The sequence below is a fragment of the Hyperolius riggenbachi genome, chromosome 5 (genome assembly GCF_040937935.1).
Source record: "Hyperolius riggenbachi isolate aHypRig1 chromosome 5, aHypRig1.pri, whole genome shotgun sequence".
NCBI classification, from domain to species: Eukaryota; Metazoa; Chordata; class Amphibia; order Anura; family Hyperoliidae; genus Hyperolius; species Hyperolius riggenbachi.
This window is the reverse complement of record NC_090650.1, coordinates 322,385,403-322,409,990: the sequence shown is the minus strand read 5'-3', so window position 1 is coordinate 322,409,990 and position 24,588 is coordinate 322,385,403. Positions and strand designations below refer to the sequence as shown.

The 24,588-nt window shown below is 41.2% G+C and overlaps 1 protein-coding gene across 1 annotated transcript in view; it reads right to left on the bottom strand.

The window, feature by feature from the left end:
• Window positions 1-24,588, bottom strand: part of LOC137518877 (laminin subunit alpha-3-like) — a 303,606-nt gene that overhangs the window by 216,975 nt on the left and 62,043 nt on the right. Inside the window, exons 12-17 of the mRNA XM_068237275.1 lie at window positions 24,257-24,394; window positions 16,986-17,120; window positions 11,772-11,906; window positions 8,023-8,160; window positions 2,281-2,327; window positions 253-352 (exon numbers count right to left, since the gene is read on the bottom strand). Coding sequence (XP_068093376.1) covers window positions 253-352; window positions 2,281-2,327; window positions 8,023-8,160; window positions 11,772-11,906; window positions 16,986-17,120; window positions 24,257-24,394 — 693 coding nt within the window. The remainder of the gene's footprint in view (window positions 1-252; window positions 353-2,280; window positions 2,328-8,022; window positions 8,161-11,771; window positions 11,907-16,985; window positions 17,121-24,256; window positions 24,395-24,588) is intronic.

Sequence of the window (24,588 nt, the reverse complement as noted above, 5' to 3'; positions counted from 1 at the left end):
GCCAGCATGCGACTTGCGAGACGGTGGTTATTGATACAAGGGGTACAAGGTGGTAATTGTATCACAGCACCTTATGAACCTATTTATAGGCCATTTTGACTGTAGTTTCCATGGTCAGCAGGGATCAAAACTGAAAACTTTGGCAAGTACCAAAGTTCACCGCTGGACACTTGATTTTCAAACTTTAGGTAATTACAAATATGTAAAATGTTATAAGCCATATTTATTTGAAAGCCCATTGTAGAGACTTACCAATACAGCCTTGGGTATTTCCTTTATCCAAATCCCAGTATAATGGTTTGCAGCGATCACAGGTTACACCCTCAACTCTAGGCAGACACTGACAATGGCCCTATGACAAGCACAACAGTTGAAATGTTTACTTAGATTACGTTAAGCATAACTTGTCATTTCCAGATAAAACTAAACAGATGATCTGACAGACATTCAGCAGTTTACTATGTAAAAGTCATAACAAAGTGCCTTAGCTACAGTGATAGTCCCAGTGTTCTCTGCACAAGTGGATTGTTGAGCAAATTATCACAGACTCCTCTCTAGAAGCAAGAATTACACAACTGAGACGTTCATACAATGAGCTCATTGTGAGATATCCCAATTCTGTAGAGCAGTCAGTTATACTGGATGAGGACTTCACAACAGTTATGCTGGAAACTTCATTGTGGGAGCCGCAGAAGCAAATTAAAAAGATGCTTTTTGTAAAAACTCCATACATGCAGTTGTAAAGAGTAATAATCCAGATTTCGGAAACAGCTTGTGATTTCTAAATCGTGAAGTACTGCGATTTTAACCCATTAGCAGCTTCAGAAGAATGATCTTGTCTGAGATAAGTACAATGCTTTTGACCTCACTCGGCAGTACTCGATGCGCTGTAAATTTTTGAAATGCTTTGATGTGTCTCCACTAGCAGAAAATATAGAAAGCAGAAGTCCTCTATTATTCTCTCAAACTCCGTTCTAGTGACAAGTGACCATAAATATAATTACACCTGTACTAATTAGAAGCAAGGAAATGTAACAAATAAGAAATACAAAAATGTGTTAAAATAAATTGACCTGGAGCACTTGCAAGTCTCTAAATAAATTGGCTGCTAATTAAGTTGAGTTAAGCACAAATCCTGGAATGATTGCAATTTGGCTCGGCAGCCATTGAATGCAGCCATTGCAGCCATACAATGCAATTGCTCTGGGATTGCTCAAAATACGCTGCATGCAATGCTGCAGTAGAACCACTCTCACAGGGTTCCCCTGGTCTACCATCTTACTTTTGATTCTTTAGACTTAGAAAGATCAAACCCTGCCACAGAAGTCAGACAACGAAGTTATTAAAGGAGCACAGTCAATTACCGGGAATGGCAACATGATGTAGCAACAGTGTCTGGCTTGCGCCACAGGGTGGAGTGGTAGTTTAGGGAGATGTAACAGAATTCCATCCACAAAAGTAGATAACACAGAAGTTCCTTGAAGAACAGCACCGATTTGGTATGGTCTATCAGATGGATGACAATTGATTATAAATGTGAGTCTTTAAACCTTAGGCTCCAGTTGTGCCTTATTAAATGAAGGTTGTGCCTGGTTTTATGTCAAACAGCTGGTGTCAACATTGACAAAACATTGGTTTTACTCATGAGCATCAAAGGGAGAAGCTAATGAAGACCAACAAATGTCCCTGCTGAGATGAAGAAGGTTCATAAACAAAAGAGAGGGAGCACCGTTTCCAAAAAAGAGTATGCAGCGTGCCCAAGGTCTCTCCCCAGTGCCTCCTGGGAAGTGCAGTCCAGATAAAACAGAAAGGACCGGCACCGCTGTCTTGTATCAAAGCTCTTTTAATAGCACCAAAGTGGCAGCAGTAACAGACTGCTGTTTCGGTTTACACCTTTATCAAACTGCTCAAAGCCATTAAGGCTTTGAGCAGTTTGATAAAGGTGTAAACCGAAACAGCAGTCTGTTACTGCTGCCACTTTGGTGCTATTAAAAGAGCTTTGATACAAGACAGCGGTGCCGGTCCTTTCTGTTTTATCGAGATGAAGAAGGTTAACATTGAGGCAGAGTCCTACAGTGAGTTTTTGAGGTCCACTACAACTGAGCCAACTGTATTAGGGAAAAAACGCCAAATGAAATCCTAACATTGATGGAGCATAGGAACGGCACAACCTGGAATAATTCTGAATAAATAAATTCTCATTTCTAGATATGTATAATGTTTTCTTTTTTGTACTAAAAACATAGTGGTAATAAAATGATAAACAAGTAAACAACTCACTGCTTCAGAACTGATGGTCCCATCTGGGTTGCATTCACCATTGAAGCCTGTAATACAAAACACATAGGAATCACCTTTGAAAGTGAAATTTCAGTGCGGCTCATTCATCAAGACATGTTATGTTAAGTAAAATTATGTTAAAGGCTAATGGTAATAATTACATGTTACTTGCAGCATTATTTCCTTCAAGGGGCAAAATAGCATTTAGCATTTTCCCAACATAAACTGAGATCAACAAGCAGACTTGTTTGCAATGTGATATGTTGGTATGATTGTTGATGTAAAATAATTCTTGTCTCATGCCTACTTCACTGCATCTATGGTGCATCTATGGTGCATCCCAACAGAACCTTAAAGAAATAATAATGTGAAAATAAACTGATGAGATAAACAATTGTATCTACCCTGTTTCTCTTAAAACTGATTTTTTTTGAAACTATTGACCCTTTTTATCTCGCCCCTGCTCTCAGAAGACATTTTCTGCCAGAAATGTGTTTTATGGCTGTTTTTCCTTACAGTGAGGGTTATGGTATAGTCCAGTGATCTGCAAAGTTAGCTCTCCAGCTGTTAAGGAACTACAAGTCCCACAATGCATTGTGGGAGTATGAAAGCCACAGTCATGATTCATAAAGGCAAATGCATTGTAGGACTTGTAGTTCCTTAACAGCTGGAGAGCCCAGTTTGCAGATCACTGGTATAGTCCAACCACGTCCCAACCAGGAATTGACTGGACAGAAACTGTCACTTGCATTCCTGATGTTTAACTCTTTCAGGCAGAGAAAGAAAACAAGGAACACAGCATAGTTATTGTGTGCTAGACACTGTACATATATATGTCTATCTCATCATGTCACAAGTCACCTCGATATTCCTTTAAATTAACAATGTGATAATAAATGGTTTAAAGTGGCACTCCAGCCCAGTCTCTGTAATGGCTTCCAACAGACTGTGGAAAGATGAGAATATCTGTCAGGGTTTTACTTTTATGTCCCTGAGAAAGAGACAACGATGAGAAAGACTTTGTGTCAGGAGCACAAACAGCGATGAAAAGCTGACATACCGTAGGTTGCAGCCTCATTTTTTATTGCAATTTTGACCTCTGTTGGAGAGTAATACCATCACGTTTTGTCTTGGGGATCACTTTTTACCAGGACAGAATGTCATAGTAATTCTTTGCAACAGGGAACACCGCCAACATCCTTCACACTGACTGCAGTGTACATGCTGAGCCTTAGAAGAGGCACAGTGTAATATGTATTAGTCAAATACCATGCAATGCAAGCAAGTATCATTATCCATCATCCTGAATCTGACTATTATACTTGAAACTCAAGTACTTTCAAGCACCTCAGTACAGTTTGTAGAATTGAATTAACCCTACGGTTATATAAGGTTCTGTTTCACATAAGTGTGCTAAGATGTGACATGATGTAGTTTTTTTGCTGCTACGTAACCACACTGTGTGCCAAATGCTGCCACATGTGGAGTTACAGACTTATGAAACTACAGCTGAAAGGCACTCGGTAGTTGATGGGAGGCTGAACTGCCTGAAAAGCGCAGTTCAATCGTCCTTCTGAAAGAGGCCTAAATAACACTGCCACAGGTTCTGTGCACTGATAATAATCCTAACATTTGTATAGCACTTTTCTCCTGTCAAACTCAAAGCCCTCAAGTGCTGCAGCCACTAGAGGTGCGCTCAAGGGGCCAACCTGCAGTGTTAGAAAGTTTTGCCCAAGGACCTCTTACTGAATAGGTACTGACCCTAGCCAGGATTCAAACACTGGTCTCCCAGGCAGAGCCCTTAAAGAGACACTGAAGCGGAAAAAAATTATGATATAATGATTTGCATGTGTAGTACAGCTAAGAAATAAAACATTAGAAGCAGAGACATAAGTCTCGTATTTTTTCCAGTACAGGAAGAGTTAACAGACTCCAGTTGTTATCTATGCAAAAGAGCCATTGGGCTCTACAACTTTCAAAGTGGCAGAGAGCTTTGAGTTCTGAAGGTTGTTATCTCAACTGTCGGTCAAGGATTTTCTTTTTCTCTGCCAGAGGACAGGTCAATAGTTCACAGCCTGCTCTGTAAAAACATTTAGAATGCTGAGTTATGTGTAAACTGCACATATTAGAGAATGATGCAATGTTATATAAAAAAATACTATATAACTGAAAATAAAAATATGAGAATATTTTCTTTGCTACTAATCTTCTAGTAATTATTAGTATTACACAAGTAATTCATTATATCATATTTTTTTTCCACTTCAGTGTCTCATTAACCAGTGCACTATCCAGCCACTTGATACTCTTGATACGACTATGAATTGTATACTATGGAAAGACCAGATTCTCTTTTTACTGGAACAATGGTCCCAATCCAATTTAGTTTTTCTCCTGAGTTTTTTCCTAGGTGATATTGTCACAGTATAAATAAAATGTCTTTAACCTCCCTAGCGTTCTGATTATGGTTTTTTAAACCTAATTTTTTTTTTAATCATGTAGCTAGCCTAGCGCTAGCTACATGATACCCCCCTCCCTGCCGAATCCCACCCACCCTTCCTATCGCAGCCGGCGATAATGCCCGTCAGGAAATCCCGTTCTGAACGGGATTTCCTTCAGAGCTTCCCCTGTCGCCATGGCGACGAACGGAATGATGTCATCAACGTCGTGATGTCATAGGGAGTCCCGATCCACCCCTCAGCGTTGCCTGGCAATTTATACAGAAGATGAAAAATTATTTCCACAGAGAAAATTTTCGAAAAAAATTAATTGGATCGGGCCCACGATGTAATATGATTCCTAGAGTCTGGGAAACAATCCAATCTTAAGAATGTTTCCCCTCACATTCATATGCACTTATACCATGTAATGCTGAATACACACGATGCATTTTCCCATCCAATTAACGGGAATCAGATGATTATTTTCGTCATCTCTGATCTGCTACCGATTGATAACAGGAGCGAATTTCTGAAGTTACCGGGGGAAAATCGACCCCCTTATTGATCGTGAGCAGTTTGGACATGTACCCACGCATCCTGTCCAATCGACAAGTAATCTGTCAGGAAGTTGCATAAACTTCCTGTCAGATTACCTGTTGAACGGACAGGAAATTACATCACGTGTACCCAGCATTAGTACTGCCAAAACTGCAAGGCTATTGGCCTCTGATAACATTAAAACAGCCACCTCTCTTGCAGCTGTGAGGAGCTCTTGAATGACTCAGAGAAGCTATGGACAGGATCGATTTTCTGAAGTTACCATGGAAAAATCAATCCCATTATTGATCGGAAGCAGTTTGGACATGTACCCACACATCCTGTCCAATCGACAAGTAATCTGACAGGAAGTTGCATAAACTTCCTGTCAGATTACCTGTTGAACGGACAGGAAATTGCATCACGTGTACCCCGCATTAGTACTGCAAAAACTGCAAGGCTATTGGCCTCTGATAACATTAAAACAGCCACCTCTCTTGCAGCTGTGAGGAGCTCTTGAATGACTCAGAGAAGCTATGGACAGGATCGATTTTCTGAAGTTACCATGGAAAAATCAATCCCATTATTGATCGGAAGCAGTTTGGACATGTACCCACACATCCTGTCCGATCGACAAGTAATCTGACAGGAAGTTGCATAAACTTCCTGTCAGATTACCTGTTGATCGGACAGGAAATTGCATCACGTGTACCCAGCATTAGTACTGCAAAAACTGCAAGGCTATTGGCCTCTGATAACATTAAAACAGCCACCTCTCTTGCAGCTGTGAGGAGCTCTTGAATGACTCAGAGAAGCTATGGACAGGATCGATTTTCTGAAGTTACCATGGAAAAATCAATCCCATTATTGATCAGGAGCAGTTTGGACATGTACACACGCATTCTGTCTGATCAACCGGTAATCTGACAGGAAGTTGCATCAACTTCCTGTCAGATTACCGGTCGATCGGACAGGAAATTGCATCATGTGTACCGAGCATTAGTACTGAAAAAGCTGCAAGCCTTAGGCTATTGGCCTCTGATAACATTAGAGCAGTCACCTGAGTCACATTATAACGGATTACAGACCTATGAGTCACAAAACTGGTTTCTTTAAACTGGTGGAACATATCCAAAATCTTCTTATCATGTTTAATGCTAAACTCAAGTTGCTCGCTTTGGAAAGAAGCCTGTGATTATGACTTATTTTCCACTTAAAATTAACAAAAAAAAAAGTTTGTATAAAGAACTTGAAACGATTTTCTGTGTTATAAATGTTTCCGCCAGTGCCGAGTCCCACAAAGGGTCTTTTGTGTGCTGTCCGGTTCCCATAGGATACTACCTCAAAGCTGAGTAAAATGTTGCACAAGAATATAGTGTTGTTAAGCACTGGAAAAAAGCCTAGACTTCCACAATGATTGAGGAACTCTGCCAAGGAACCAGCAAAGCTAATGATCTAAAGGTATTTGTGTTCAAGTACTCGGCAAAATACATTTCAACACTAAGACAAGAATTCTTCTATAAAGGGTAAAAGTCACCACAGACTATAAAACACACATAGGGGCTTTTAAAGCTGAACATGGGTGAGTCCCCAACTTTTAAATATAATCAGCAAAAAGATACATATCACTATTGTTTACTGAATCATCCGCTTTTCAATCTTCATCCATTGTGCATATACTATATATATATATATATATATATATATATATATATATATATATATATATATATATATATATATATATATATATATATATATATATATATATATATATATATATATATATATATATATCGTTCTCCAATCCAAAAAGATGGAGAATTATTTTTCACTACCTGGGGCCATATGCAATTCACTTTTTCACCTGAGTTTTCTCCTAGGAGATATTTTTACAACTTGTAAATAAAATGCCTTTCACACCCCCAGCAAGAAAACAAATACTCAAAATAATCTTGAAAGTACGTTTTCATCTACCTTTTATTACTTTTTACAGTGCAAAGTGCTAAAAAGTTCATTTAAATTGAAGATGAAAAATTATCTCCTAGGAGAAAACTCAGGAGAAAAAGGGAATTGCATATGGCCCCTTGATTCTGGAGATCACCACACTAAGGAAATGTCTTAAATTTCCACTTTGCACATTTATGTCAGTTTTTGGTCACTTCAGTGCAAGCCTATGGAGCCTCTGTTCACCACGTTTTACATTCAGTTTATCCAAGTAAAGGCCTGAGCACACGTATGCATTGGTTTGCTAATTTCTGCAATGGAGTGTGTCATATGCAAGAACATAAGAAAGCGCATAGAAAGCATTTTTTTTTAAAATGCACTCCAACACACATGCTTTGTATGATGCATTTTTGTGCATTTATAAAAAAATGCACAAGTGTGGTCAGGCCCGAGGGCCCCGTGTGAGGTGAGGTGCTTTGCGCATCTTTCTTTCCAGATGCCATATGCATTCCCCTGCAGTAGCACGTGTGTACTCCACAGCCATGCTGATGCACGGCGAAAGGATTTTGGATGCCTCAAAAAATGCTGCAGACTGTCTAAATTTTTTCCACACACAAAAGACCGGATCTAGTGGAAAAAGCCCATTCATCTTGAGGTTGAAGAATATATTATAGAATGAACGTCAAACACAGTCTAGGGAAGTTCCTGACTTCATTGTGCAATGCTTATTAGAATAGTGGGCGCTACATTTATCTGGAATGGAGATTTAAAAGCAAAACATATCAACAAATCATAATAAAAGCAACTGTAAGCTTACCTTGGCAATAAGGATAGATGTCAAAACCAGAAGAGCACCGGTCACATTTCTGCCCTGTTACACCCGGTCGACATTCACACTGGCCAGTCATGGGATGACATGTGCTTTGATAGGAGCCTTGCACTGAGCACTGGCAGGCTACATAAAACACAAGTCGTTATAAGTCTCCATCTCCAATACAGTCGGCTTTACAGCTCTCAAAACATTTTCATTTTACATTGTTTTTATACAGACCATGTGGCAGCTAAGCTCCACTGTTCAGGCCCTTATTTTGTAAAGAGTATTCAGTACTAAAGGGTAATTTCTAGAATAATCAAATTCTCTCAGAAGCTCACCATTTACTTCTAATGCAGGGCATACACGGGTCGTTTTTTGTTATCAATCGAGCCGCTGATGGCTCGATTGATAATATCCGACGTGTCCAATGACCCGCCGGATCGATTCCGCTCTCGATACCCGCGGGCGGACAATAGCGGAAAACGAGCGGAAGATAAGAGAAGCGCCCGCGGGGACGAGCAGGAATCGATCCAGGTGTGTGTGGGGACGAGCGGGGACGCGCTGGAGTCGATCCGGCGGCTAATCGAGCTGCAGAAACGGATCGTGTATGCCCAGCATAACAAGGATTACTTCCAGTTCTGACTAGACCCACAGAAGCTGAAAGCCTCTTTTCCACTATATAATTTGCTGTTAATTATAACTGAAAGGACAACTGATGTGGAAGGTAATGTCCATGTTTACCTATGGCTTAAGCAATATTACTGGTTATTGGAGTACTGAGCCAGAAGCTGTTACAGGGTCACCGCCGTATTTAAATCCATCACAGTGGACAAAAAGGGGACAGGAGAGGAGAAAGAGATTGATGAGCAGACTAAGCAGGAGGTAAGAGTGACGTATGTATGTTTATTTTGACTTTTATTTTCAGTTCAGGTTAGCTTTAAGCTGGTCCCATTGGCCTACTGTCACTTCATCCGTGCCCACTAACCTTGTCACTTGCATCACTCGACTAGAAATTGTGACCATAGGCCAATGGAAGCAGCTCAGCATGAGAAAAAGTGTAGGACACAGTTTACCAACTTCGGTCTGAGTCTCACTGCATAAACAGGTGGATGCAGGTTCAGGTCCAGTCCCTCTGACCATTTATAATACAAGTTTCATTTTGAGCTCCTGAGTATTTTTTTTGATGGGAAATGACATAGGTGTTTCCCCAAAAAATAATAAGACGATGTCCAAGAGGCATTATTGTGGAACAAACAAAAAATTCTCAGCTTATATTTATATTTGAGCAAAAAGTGCCCAGTCCAAAATTATTCATACCCTTCACAAACTGTCACAGTCTGTGGGAAAATCCAAAGTTCTATACTATTCCAAATAGTCCAAGCTGTTCTAAAGCACCCTAATTACCCTGAATTGGGAACAGCTGTTTTAATCAACTCAACAGGTGAAAAACAGCTGCTCTCTGCAGTTGACTTGTGGACAGTCATTGCTATGACAAAGAAGCTCAGTGAGGACCTAGGGCTGCACATTGTAGCTGCTCACAAGTCAGGAAAGGGATACAAGGCCATTTCTAAATATTTTCAAGTTCTAGTGGTTACAGTACAAAGTATTATTAAAAAATACAAGATGTTCCGCACTGTGGAAAATCTCTAAGGACGTGGTTGGAAGCCAAAAGTGACACCTGTGCTGGCCAGGAGGATAGTGAGAGAGGTGAAAAAAAAATTCCAAGGATCAACATCAAGGTCATCCTGATGAATCTAGGCTCTGCTGGTGGTGGCAATGCCTCAAGACAGATAATCCAACAGACACTGCACACTGCTGGGTTCCACAGATGCAGACCAAGAAAGGCGCCATATAAGGCACACAAAAGCTCGCTTGGCCTTTGCAAATGCTCATCTGGACAAAGAAGACTTCTGGTCTTCTGTGTTATGGTCAGATTAAACAAAAATTGAATTGTTTGGTCACAATGATGTTTCCTTAATTTAGTGCAAAAAAAGTAGAAGCCTTCAACCCAAAGAACACCATCCCCACTGTCAAACATGGTGGTGGGAACCTAATGCTTTGGGGGTGTTTTTCAGCCAATGGACCAAAGAACCTAATCACAGTTAAAGGCACCATGAATAAATAGCAATACATGAGGATTCTCAACGACATCATCAGGCAGTCTGCAGAGAAACTTAGCCTTGGGCACCAGTGGACATTTCAGCATGACAATGACCCAAAATACACAGCAAAAGTAGTGAAGAAATGGTTATCAGACAACAATATTAAGGTTTTGTAGTGGCTCAGCCAGAGTCCTGTCTTGAATCCAATTGATAATCAGTGGAGGGAGCTAAAGATCAGGGTGATGGCAAGAAAACCCTCCAACCTGAAAGATTTGGAGCTCATTGCTAAAGATGAATGTACCTGTGAAGACGTGCAAAAAGCTGGTCTGCAATTATAGGAAGTGATGTAATAGCCAATAAAGGCTTTTCTATTGATTTATTGAGAAGGGTATGAATAATTTTGGAATGGACACTTTTTGCTCAAATGTAAATAAAAGCTGAGAAATGCTTTTTTTCCACAATAATGCTTCTTGTACATTTCCGTCAAAAAATTACTTGCTGGTTGAATAATAACTATACAGCTGTGTTCAACCCCCACCGAAATTGAGTGTTTCGGCCAGTTTGACATTGATTTTGATTATTTCAGTCATCTTGTTTACAATTAAATCAAAGAGGCACTTGTAAGTTTCATCAGTCCACAGAACACTACCACAAAAGTTTTTGGATAGTGTTCTGTGGACTGATGAAACAAAATTAGAACTGTTTGGGCCCATGGATCAACGCTATGTTTCGGAGGAGGAAGAACAAGCCTATAAGGAAAATAACACCTTACCTACTGTGAAGCATGGCGGGGGGTCAATCATTATTTGGGGCTGTTTTGCTTCTGCAGGTACAGGGAAGCTTCAGTGTGTGCAAGGTACCATGAATTCTCTTCAGTACCAGGAGATATTGGATGAAAATGTGATGCAGTCTGTCACAAACCTGAGGCTTGGGAGACGTTGGACCTTTCAACAGGACAATGATCCCAAGCATACCTCCAAGTCCACTAGACTCGAGCATGATTGCAGATTAAAGGCTGGAACATTTTGGAGTGGCCTTCACAGTCACCAGACTTGAATCCGATTAAGAACCTCTGGTGGGACTTAAAGAAACCAGTTACAGAGCGCAAGCCTAAGAATGTGAGTGAACTGGGGGCTTTTGCCCATGAAGAATGGGCTAAGCTACCCGTAGATCGCCGCAAGACACTTGTGTCAAGCTATGCTTCACGTTTAAAAGCTGTTATAACTGGAAAAGGATGTTGTACTAAGTACTAAGAATGAATGTCACTTGGGGGTTGAATAAAACTGATAATGATGTGAGCACAGAAAAGACATTTGTGGTTATTTCATTATAAATGTTATATTTGTCTGACTTACAAATGCCTCTTTGATTTAATTGTAAACAAGATGACTGAAATGATCAAAATCAATGTCAAACTGGCCAAAACACTCAATTTCAGTGGGGGTTGAATAATTTTGAACACAACTGTGTGTGTGTATATATATATATATATATATATATATATATATATATATATATATATACTTGAAGCAGCCAGACAATCATCTCAGCTGTATTCCTGGGCCTTGGAAGATTTCAAAAGTAAGAGCATGACAGGTTTAACTGATGTAGTATCCAATGTAATCAGCCTAGAGCATGTGTTGCACTTACAGAGGCATGAGGGGTAGTTATAAAAATTTGCTGCGCATTCATGACATCTCTGTCCGGCATAGTTAGGGTGACATTGACATTCTCCTCGGGGACCACAAGATGGGCTTGCTGCACCCATCACGTCACAGTCACATTCTATGGAATGAAACAAACATGATGTCTTTATACAGCTTATTACACAACATCCTCCACACATACAAGTAAATTCAGTCAGTGACTTTAACATTGAGGGAATAATGTTACTTTGCCCCACACATTCTTACGTAGATACTTTCTAAATCCAGTTAATTCATTCCACATGTGGTTTAAGGGATTTCAAATGGCTGACTCTTTTGCTGTGGCATATTACTGGAACGTCTTCAGAGGTGGGGACACGGTCATGTGACATGGTTCTAAAGGCTACAGCAGGTAGTTAAAAAATGACTTTCACTTGGGAAAACTGACCAATGATGACCTAAGATTGGCTTAAATAAAATAGCTTTATGTAGCCTCTAGGGCCACGCCTTGGTAGTACGTCACAGCTACAGAGCTACTCATGTGACATGGGAGTTGATTCACAAAATAAATCTCAAGAATTATCTCTCTTACTTATTTTACACCTCAACTGTAAGGAAAGATAATTTAGGAGATAAACAGAGAACATTCATGAAATAAGACAGGGAAAGCTTATTTATGAAGACAGATAAGATAATTCATGACGTAAACCAGGTAAGGGCCCCTATCCAATTAACTTAGCTCCTGGGTTTTCTCACAAGAGATGTTTTCACACTTTGTAGATAAAATACCTTTTTAAAGAGACTCTGTAACAAAAATTTTAGCAGTATTTCTCCTATCCTACAAGTTCCTAAGGCTGTTCCATTGTGCACTGGCTTACTGCAGCACTTTCTACTTGCACCATCTCTGTAATAAATCAACTTATCTTTCCCCTGTCGGATTTGTTGGCTGTGTCTGGAAGGCTGCCAACTCTTCAGTAATGTGAACAAGTTAACTCCTTCCAAGCCCCTCCAGTGCTTCTGTGGTGATTATTCCTTACAGACAGTGGCCTCAATTCACTAAGCTTATCTCCTGTCTTCTAGAGTTATCACCATGGTGATAAGGCATGTAGTATTCTGGAAACATTTTACCTCAGGCAAACCTAAAGTTAACGCTTCTGTCTTTAAGTTAACTCTTCAATCCTTAAAATAACTCCAGAGTTTATTAACTGCGTGTGAAAATAACTACAGAGGAGGTAAAATTAACTACAGAGGAGGTAAATTAAAGGGATACTGTAGGGGGGTCGGGGGAAAATGAGTTGAACTTACCCGGGGCTTCTAATGGTCCCCCGCAGACATCCTGTGTCCGTGCAGCCACTCCCCGATGCTCCGGCTCCGCCTCCAGTTCACTTCTGGAATTTCTGACTTTAAAGTCAGAAAACCACTGCGCCTGCGTTGCCATGTCCTCACTCCCGCTGATGTCACCAGGAGTGTACTGCGCAGACACAGACCATACTGGGCCTGCGCTGTGCGCTCTTGGTGACATCAGCGGGATCAAGGACACGGCAACGCAGGCGCAGTGGTTTTCAGACTTTAAAGTCTGAAATTCTAGAAGTGAACCGGAGGCGGGGCCGGAGCATCGGTGAGTGGCTGCGCCAACACAGGATGTCTGCGGGGGACCGTTAGAAGCCCCGGGTAAGTTCAACTCATTTTCCCCTGACCCCCCTACAGTATCCCTTTAACTACAGAAGAGATAACTTAAAGAGACACTGAAGCGGAAAAAAAATTATGATTTGTATGTGTAGTACAGCTAAGAAATAAAACATTAAGATCAGATACATCAGTCTAATTGTTTCCAGTACAGGAAGAGTTGAGAAACTCCAGTTGTTATCTCTATGCAAACAAGCCATTAAGCTCTCCGACTAAGTTAGTCGTGGAGAGGGCTGTTATCTGACTTATTATATCAACTGTAAGTAAACTGTTTACTTTTTCTCTGCTAGAGGAGAGGTCATTACTTCACAGACTGCTCTGAAAGACTCATTTTTAATGCTGAGTGTTGTGTAATCTGCACATATTATAGAATGATGCAATGTTAGAAAAAACACTATATACCTGAAAATAAAAGTATGAGAATATTTTCTTTGCAGCTAATCTTCTAGTAATTATTCATAGTAAACAACCAATTCCCTATATCATATTTTTTTTTTCACTTCAGTGTCTCTTTAAGGAATGAAGAGATAAAATAACTCTCTCACTGTGTGGAGGTAAGTTATCTCTTGCCTTATCTCCAGCATGATCTTAGTGAATTGAGGCCTCTGTCCTCAATTCACTAAGCTTATCTCCTGTCTTTAATAACTCTTCTAGAGGTGGTGATAAGGCATGTCGTATTCAGGAAACATTTTACCTCAGGCAAACCTAAAGTTAACTCTTCTGTCTTTAAGTTAACTCTTTAATCCTTAAAATAACTCCACAGTTAAAGACAGGCTGTTTATTAACTGCGTGTGAAAATAACTACAGAGGAGGTAAATTAACTACAGAGGAGGTAAATTAACTACAGAGGAGGTAACTTAAGGAATGAAGAGATAAGATAACTCTCTTACTGTGTGGAGGTAAATTTTCTCTTGCTTTATTATCTCCAGCATGATCTTAGTGAATTGAGGCCAATGTCCCTGCTCTCACTGTCAGCTTGTCTGCTATCTGAGGTTGATACACACAGACTGATAAACTGAACAAAGAATAGCTGGCCGAGGAGGAAGCTGCCTGTCAGCCTGACACCAGTGCAGAGCTGAGACTCCAGGCTCTAAAAACACAGCTTGTCATGCTTCATTGACACAGAGCTCTTTCAAAACTTGCACATAACCTCTGGAGACTGAATTCAATGTGTAACTCACTGAATTCTCTGTGTACCCACTGTGTATTAACTGAGTTCACTGCTCTGCTGATGTACTTCCGGTTTTGGTGGCCATCTTTTCTGTTTACAAAACAGTTTATAAAACAGTTTTTTTACCCTCTTTATTGCAGCGGAGAGCAGCAAAAATATTACAGAGGGGGCTAGGAGATGACCCCAAACAGGCAGGGATGTTTGTTTATACTTCATTTTGTGAATACAGATTCTCTTTAACCACCTTAGCGGTATGGACGAGCTCAGCTCGTCCATTACCGCCAGAGGGTGCCGCTCAGGCCCTGCTGGGCCGATTTTGATCAAATAAAGAGCAGCACACGCAGCCGGCACTTTGCCAGCCGCGTGTGCTGCCCGATCGCCGCCGCTCTGCGGCGATCCGCCGCGAGCAGCGGCGAAAGAGGGTCCCCCCAGCCGCCTGAGCCCTGCGCAGCCGGAACAAATAGTTCCGGCCAGCGCTAAGGGCTGGATCGGAGGCGGCAGACGTCAGGACGTCGGCTGACGTCCATGACGTCACTCCGCTCGTCGCCATGGCGACGAAGCAAACAAAACACGGAAGGCCGCTCATTGCGGCCTTCCGTGTTACTTTTGGCCGCCGGAGGCGATCAGAAGAATGCCTCCGGAGCGCCATCTAGTGGGCTTTCATGCAGCCAACTTTCAGTTGGCTGCATGAAATAGTTTTTTTTTTATTTAAAAAAAACCCTCATGCAGCTGCCCTGGCGATCTTAATAGAACGCCAGGGTGGTTAAAGAGAACCCGAGGTGGGTTTAAAAAATCTTATTAGGACACAGAGGCCACTGCTGTAAATAATGAGCAGCCTCTGTGTCCTTACAAACTGTCTCCAGGCTCCCCCCAGGCTCTGCTATCCCCCATAAAAAAAAACTTGCCAGGATAGCGCCACACAGATTGTTGCTAACCGTCTGTCTACCTAAGGCTGTCAGTCACTGCCGCTCCCCTGCCTCCTCTATAGAGCAGCTCCCTGCCTGTGTCCCTTCCCTCCCCGCCTACGTAAGCTTATTCAAATCGGCTTACAGTAGCAGGGAGGGAAGGGACACAGGCAGGGAGCTGCACTATACAGGAGGCGGGGGAGCTAGCCTGGTGTTTTGTTTCTTTAATTTAGCAGTATGGACGAGCTCAGCTCGTCCATGACCGCCGCGCTGGATTGCTCTGGCCCTGGTGGGCCGATTTTCATAATTTTTTTTTTAATACGCAGCTAGCACTTTGCTGCATGTTGGGGCCGCTCGCTGCCGATGCGTCACTACCCGCCGCATAACAGGCCCCACCCCCCGAGACCCCGTGCGCAGCCTGGACAATCAGTGCCAGGCAGTGCTGAGGGGTGGATCGGGACTCCCTCTGACGCGTCGATGACGTCATCACGATCGTCGCCATGGCGACGGGGAAGCCAAACTGTTTGGCGATAGGAAGGGGTGGGGGGATGTCGCTGCTCAGCACCTATCATGTAGCTAGCTACATGATTTAAAAAAAAATAAAAAAAAAATAGTGCTGCGCAGCCACCCTGGCGCAATCAATAGAACGCCAGGGTGGTTAATGGGGGACAGCAGAGCCTGGGGGGAGCCTGGAGACAGTCTGTAAGGACACAGAGGCTGCTCAATGTATACAGCACTTGCCTCTGTGTCCTAATAGGATTTTTCAAACCCACCTTGGGTTCTCTTTAAGGCCCCAGTGAGCAAAGAAATACTCAACATAAGTTTCATATTATGCTTTATGTACATTTAGACATTTTTCAAATGTTAGATGCTAAAAAGTTATTTTGTAGATACGAGAAAGATTATCTCCTTAAAGTGGAGAAGTGGTGCCAGGATTGTTTTAGCGGTTAAGCTAGACACACTCTAGTAGATTGCCATCCGATGTGGGAAATGATTAACTGAAACAAGTATTTAAAGTGAACCTCCGGACTAAAAAACTACTCAGCAGAACTGAAAAGGCTTGGTGATTCTTTAACAGTTTCACAGCATCAGAACTTTGTTTTTCTTACCAAAGCATCATTTTTAGCTGCATTTTTAGCTCCATCCATCAAAGAAAACTGCCCGGGCTTTTTTTCCCTGATGCTGTACAAAGCATGGTGGGATTTCCTATGTTGTTATTCACGTTGCCTAGCAACTGGGAGGGGTGATCAGCACACAGGACAGTTGGAACTGTGTCTCATGCTCCCTGTCACCTCCTTTTAACCAAAAAGATGGCTGCCCTCATGAAATCAAACATTTGCCTGTTCTTTTAAAACAGGGTGGGTAAGAGATCTATTTTAATTAACATAACTAATGTAACTTAATGACAGTATGTTTGTTTAGGCTGAAGTTCATGCCTGAAACAAACATGACTCACCATTACAGCTGGGAAAGGAATGGTAGCCCAGGCGGCACTGATCACAGTGTGCCCCCTCCACCTTAAACTTGCACAGGCACTTCCCGACGGCGTTGCATACCTCGCGGAGCACTCCAGCAGGATCGCAATCACAGCCTAAACAATTCAAGGAAATAGCCCTTTACACATGGCACAGACCCGTGTGAAATCATATATTACTGCAAAGGACAGGGACAGGAAATTCAGCACAATTTAAGAACAGTATAAACATTCTGAGAATTTTTAGGATAATATTATGGTTATTAAGAATACCTTTACCGTTTCTTCATCCTTAAACTGAGCCAAAGCAACAAGTTAAAACTTGCATCCAAATTTGTATAAAACTTCAGTAAAAGTAACTTAAAATCCAAAGGTAAATTAAAATAATAAGTAATAAAGATGCTAATCTAATGAGGCAACTCCTAAATTTACCATTACCAAATCTTATATTTTTATGAGAAGAGTGCAACCATCCCACCTATGGATAACCATGACATCTCTTAATCCAGCCAATCAAGAATTTACACAGTTCTGTCCATTTTGGACAAGCAGAGCACAAGAATTCAATGGAAGCACAAGAAACCTATTTTTCTGGGTAAGATGATTTTCTCAGTGGTTGCAATACATTAGATATTAGAATGATTGGGTGTGGAGTGAAGCTGGTAACCCTGGTTACTAAACACAAGATGCTTAAAGTGTTAATGCTTGTTGCCTTGCTGTAATTTTAGGCAACATTCTTTGAATGCACTTGCACTTTATTGGAGGATCTTTTCCCTCTGTATGGTTTTGTTGAAAGAATCATAAATAGTGATAATGCTTTATACACAAAGGACACCTGAACATCCACATCCCTCTCTCAGTTCAGGTGTCTTATAAGTATCATATGCTCAAAATAGCTTAAAATTAGGGTCTGTACAATAATGCAATAAACATGTACTGTATGACTAATTCTAGCTCTTTTTTACAAAGCAGGCACGTCACTATTACTATACTGTATTACAAAAATGACTCATTACTAGTCCATGGTCTTGTTCCAGTTGTTGACGAGCTGATGACATCTGTACGTTTTGTAAGGCCCACAGAGACACTATTTATAATCAAGAAAAAGAGGGGGCGGGGGGTATGGGGGAGAATGTGTGCGTAGACACGTACACTAATAAATTAACTATAAAATATAAGCAAAATATACAGGCTTTAACTGAACTGTTTAGAGGTGACATGTCAGTAGGTTAAAAATGGGGGTAAAACCACTAATGTAAGCATACTGAATTATTGACTAATGACTAGGGTCCAGTCACCAGGACTGGATTTCCGGAAAGGCCACAAAGGCCCGGGCCTTGGGCAGTTCAGTATAATTAGATTATTAAGAATAAATAAAACATTTTATTACTATGCTCTTGACCTTCCTAATACACTGAAAAACAAAAAAAAGTAAAACGATAAGTGCCCAAACGCTCTACACAGAAAGAGGTTGTGGAAACATGCAGAAGTGAATACGATATCATTATATCTCAGTTGGAAATTCTGTAACATAAGATGGCATCTGTGATGTCTGGCCACGTTGAGATGCATCAATTATACCGTTTACCATACTAACATTGTGCAAATATTTAGCACTATCTTCTAGGTGTGTATATGGACCTGTAAAGAATATGTACCTGTGTCCTAAAACAATACCTACAGTAGCTCTCATTATCATCCATCAGAAGAGTCATCATTTTGTGCACTCTGCAGATAACTCCATATGCTAAATCTCAGCATGGGACACAAGCACTAGCGACCTGCACACTGTCACATCAATATCTCCTTTTATTGCCCATATTGAGTTACACAGTCTTGCTATTATTTCAAAGCATTCCCATGGTTTTATATTAACCATTTTTATAAGCATGGACACCATGATTAATTGTATGTTAAGCTGTCTATAAATGTTAACTAGCTGTAACCTCCTGTGTTGCTGCTCCACCTATCTTACTGACTGGAATGTCTTGTAACAGTTCTCTCTGGAAGGTTGTATAAAGATTCCATTTTCTTTGCAGCATGGATATCAAATGGAGTAAAGGTTGCAAAAAGACGCAGTACATAATACGCCAGTAACTGCTGAGTTATGGATCTCCGGCTGTAACTGGATACCTGCCAGTTTTTAGCACTTAAAGAGAATCTCCGACCAAGAATTGAACTTGATCCCAATCAGTAGCTGATGCCCCCTTTTACATGAAAAATATATTCCTTTTCACAAACAGACCATCAGGGGTGCTGTATGGCTGAAACCCCTCCCACAAAGAAATTCTGACTACGTACTCTTGGCAGTTTCCTGTCTGTGAACCCTGTTGCATTGTGGGAAATAGCTGTTTACAGCTGTTTCCAACTGCCAAAACAGCAAGCAGCAGATACATCACCTGCTAGCAGTAAAAATGTCACCATGTGAAAAATGTCAGAATATAAATCAGGGATTTAAAATATTTTACAATGGGCAAACACTGACTAAATCATATACATAATTATTGTAAAAATGAAACTTTTTTATTACATTATTTTGACTGGAGTTCCTCTTTGAAACAGGTCACACTTTTGCATGGTTAACCAATACCAACCACTTGGTTTTATTTAGACTGCTTATTTCTTCTCTGGGTTTAAAATAACAACATAATTGATTATAATTGGCCTGTACAGCATTCACACATTGGGCTTGATTCACAAAGCTTGTATAACTCTTATCACGGTCGCGATAGCGTTTTGCACGTGCTATAACTTGCATAATGTTTTTTGCGCGCAAACGGCCGCATGCGTTTCGTGCGAAAATCCGCAATTGCACGCGAAAACCGTTACGCGCATTATAGTGTGCGCAAAATGCTAGCACGGCCGTGATGAGAGTTATCAAAGCTTTGTGAATCAAGCCCATTGAGTGATTTACTGGGTATATCAAACAATTTATGCCACTCTGTCCCAATCCATGAAAATAAAGCCTGGTTCAGTAGCTGGACAGACTCCTATTACAATAGCAAGAATGTCATGAAAATATAGGATCCAGCTATGTTTATACCAGCTCTTAAGCCCTTATGCATGGAAAAGTGAAATACCTATGAGAAGACGGGGTAGTGAGATAACACTAGCATCATAACTACTGTACACCATCCTCCACCATATCTCCACCTCTGGTGGCCAGAGGGTAATGCTCAATATAGGGCTTTAAGTGCACTCTACAAGTATCTAGATATGTCATGGAGAACTACAACCACTTAGGCCTCATTCATACTGGAGCCTTCTTGTAGCGATTTCAGCAGATTTTTCAATGGTGATCGATTTTTCTGAAATCACAAAAGTGCTGCAGGCAGCATTTCTTAGTGATTTTGGAGCAACTGTGTTTCAATGTTTTAGAATCGCTCCAAAATTGCTTTCCTGTACAGTGAAAAATTGCTTTGCAAAACGCTAGTGATTTTGCGAGCTTTTGCGATTCCCCGTGTGACGGAGGCCTGATATTTTTGCTAATTACTAAAAACTACAGTATTCCTTTTCCTGCAGGCTTCATTCCACTGTTTTGATTCTACTGAAGGTAAATAAATCAGTTTCAAGGGTGACTTGTCTTATAATGACCTACAGCCTAATGCTGGGAATACACGATGAGATTTTTCAGTCGATTTACTGTCCAATCTTATTGATTTTGCGATTAATTTTACGATCTTCTCTTATTAATTTCCATTTACTTTTATGAGAAATAGATTTAAAAAAACGATCGAAAATCAGATCAGACATATCGGAAATGATCTACCGAACCATCTATCTGCTGAAAAAAATTATGGTGTATTCCCAGCATTAGGTTTCCTTTTTGCATTGTCCTGTTCTAAAATTCTATAACTACACACAGAAAACATTGAGCTCGTATAGGTTTACCTAGTCCTAGACAGTACGTTTTGTGCTGATCACCAAAAATGGTGCTCTAATAATGCAAATTTCCTCTCCAAGGGTGTCTTTATTGTGTATTCACTAGTATTAACAGTCTGAAAGGTATACTTGTTCACTACTGAGTCTAGTAGAGATTATGCTCTTTAGATTTTTCTTCCCCTCTCTATAAGTATGTTGTATGCTCTTCCCCTGTAAGCTCTGGCTTATCTGCTATGCACAATAGTATAGTTCAGACTATAAGCACAGGTATGGAACATACAGCGATAGGTTATTTGGGCAAAGGTCATCCCATAAGACTTTAGCAAATCTAGCAATCTAATTATATGCTTTTATTTTCACAAACTCTCAGGTATTGATTGGCTTAGATTTACAATAACTTAATATCAAATGGAGGCCTATCTCTTGCTTAGCATGTTTGCTTCGTGAAACCCGACCTTATGCAGACTAGATTAATGTTAAAGAGGAACTGTAACCAAAATAACAGGAACAAATCAGGTTTTTTTTTACTACAATATTCATTTATAAGATATTTTGTCAATGTTTGCCCATTGTAAAATGTATCCTGTCCCTGATTACTTTCTGAAATTTCTGATACTGTATTAAGGACCGTGATATTTACGTGGAGAGTATGGTACAGATATTTACTGATATTATGTGATAATACTATGCAACAGTGCCAATACACTGTCCATAGACGGTCTTGCTAATTTTTCAGGACCGTTGTGATATTTACTTGGGCAGTGTGGCACAGATCCTGTGGATCAGGGCCGCTATCAGAAATTTTGGGGCCCCTCACACATGATCAGACCTGCCCCCCCTCCTCCCTGGGCCCACCCACTGGTTGCTGTGCCCGCCCACTAGCTACCCCACACCCATGTCCGTGCACAAAGTGCACTGCGGTGAAAAATGTGCATGCCTCCGACACTGAAGAAAGCTACATGCACAGCGATGATGTGGGTGTGGCCATGCCATGTTGTGGGTGGAGCCAAATACTAGCAAAATACATGTTGTCCCCGGTTAACAAATCAGATAGGGACTTGTAGGGCCGTTCTTATCCTTTATCTGTTCTCTTTTGTCCCCCTCTTTTCTTCCTGTGCCTCTTTTGTCTCCCCCTGTCTCACCTCAGTTTGTGCCTCTTTTGTGTCCCTCTGTGTGACCTCATGTTCCCATCTCTTTTCTCCCTATGCCTCTTTTGTCCGCCTCTGTTCCCCCTGTGCCTCTTTTATCCCCCTGTGTTACCTCTTGTCCCCTTCTGTATTACCTCGTCCCCCTGCCCTAGCCAGGTATAGGTGCCCCCAGTATAGGTAGCAAGCTATAGGCGCCCCAGTATAAGTAGCCAAGTATAGGTGGTGCCAAAGTATAGGTAGCCAGGTAAAGGTGGTGCCCTCAGTATAGGTAGCCAAGTATAGGTGGTGCCCCAGTATAGGTAGCCAAGTATAGGTGGTGCCCCAGTATAGGTAGCCAAGTATCTGTGATGCCCGGTATAGGTGGCCAGGTATAGGTGGTGTCCCAGTATAGGTAGCTGGGTATAGGTAGTTCCAGCCCCAGTATAGGTAGCCAGGTATAGGTGGTGGCCCAGTATAGGTAGCCTGTAGCCAGATATAGGTGTTGCCCCAGTATAGATCATGTGCTGGAACGCGGTGTGCTGGTTAGTGAGCCATAGACCCACAGACAGCACATGTGGCCTTTCCAGCACTTTGGGGGGCTCAGGGCCCCCAGAAGCCCTGGGCCCCTCACTGCAGTGTCAGTTCCCCCCCCCCTGATGGCTGCCCTGCTGTGGATTATTAGTGGATTTTAAATGGGAGGTCCGGTGGCCATGCCTTGTTTTTAGTTGATTTCAATAGTTTTTTGTCCCTTTGTAACAATAAAGATTATGCGCTTGATTCACTAAACTGTGATGACTCATATCACGTTCCTTTTCGCGTGCATTTTAGCGTTTGCGCGTGATCGCGAATTTGCATGCGCAATCGCGAATTAACACGCGCAATCGCAAATTTTTCACGTGAAAACGATATACTGTTTTTGCACGAAAATTCACGACTGACTGTGTGTGCAAAGTCGCAATCGCGCGCAAACGCGAAAATGCACACGAAAATGCCTTTGATATGAGTTAACACGGTTTAGTGAATCAATCCCAATATATGGTATGTATTTTGGGCTATTGCAGTGGTTATTTCAGATATTTGATTTATATACACACATATGGGGAGTTCTCTTGTTTTGCTATACTTTCTAAAATGTATCACAGACGGCAACATTTTAGCACAGGCAAGTGATCTCTGCAGAATGTTCAGTTACTGGGCAGTACAAAAACATAGCTGGTCTAGTTTCAGCCTCTCAGTCTGATGGCTAGTTTCAGCCTCTCAGTCTGATGGCTACCTATTTAGACGTATGACCCAAGCAAGGGGGTTTGCTGAAATAAACTTGGGCTCATTACTGCTGATCACGTTTTCAGCAACACTCAAGGATATCAGAAGGATGTCAGAAGTGCATAGACTGCACTGTCTGATGTTTCTAACCACACAATGCAGTTCAGCAACACATGTATTTGCACGTATTTGTGAATGTATTGTAATTCCATTCATTATAAATGAATGGAATGTGCACTGAAGAGCAGTGAAGTTCCATACCCACCTGCGTTAAAGTGGGGAAGGGGCCTTAGGGAAATAAGTTTCCCTTACTACTGCATTTAAACCCCTTTCTTAGCTCTATATTCTTTGGGCACCTCTTAAATCCACATGCATCTTCATCTACCTCCTGTAGGAGGTTAGTTTTAGGTGTTTTGCATGCTTTTTGAAATGTAGAACCACTTTGGCTGAAGAGAGACCATCTGTACCAGTGTGGGGACAGTATTTAATAATCTCCCCACCGTCGCAGCGGTTGTCTGAGTGACTCCCTGAAGTTTGAGTACCCTATAACTATTATAATTCTGCTATATTTGCTGTGAAATTACCATGCTACTTTTGTACTTAGCTATGCCCTAATTCTTTTTCTGCAGGTCTTTGACCCTTTTATCTTTCCTCACCAGACCTAGGCTATTCAATGTTATAATTTTCTAATATTTTTTCATGAGTCTTTGCTTTTTGAGAAAGGCAAAATACAAAAGAAAAACAAGTCTATTGAAAAAAATTACACTTCATCACAGAAACACTGGGTGCTCCCAGTTCCGTAATAAGCTAGGTCAGCTGTAATGTCTTTGTACACAAACGTTTTAAGTAAAGAAAGTACGCAGTCAAGTCCAAGAGTGCCATCTTATTTCAGACTGGATTTATAAGAGCCAACCTGAAGATACAAAATTAGCGTTACTTAGTCGCGCATTAGGACACCCGAAATGTAGCGGCAATACCTACGTTGGCAGAAGGGATAGTGGAAGAAGCCAGCGGCACATTGATCACAAGCTGTACCCTGGAACTCAGAACGACAAGGACACTGCCCGGTCACCCTGTCACAGTTATGACTCAATGCTCCAGCACCTGAGCAATTACACCCTGAGGGAAAAAAAGATCAGTTTAATATGCAAATTATTAAGTTTAATATGCACATTAAGATTGCAGGGATTTATGCAATTTCTGTAGTGAACTATCCAAACTGTGTAACTTGCTATATTCAGGCATCACTTACATGTCTGTCAAGCAATGTAATTGTTGCATGAATAAAGATCACCACGGACAGGTTTAATACA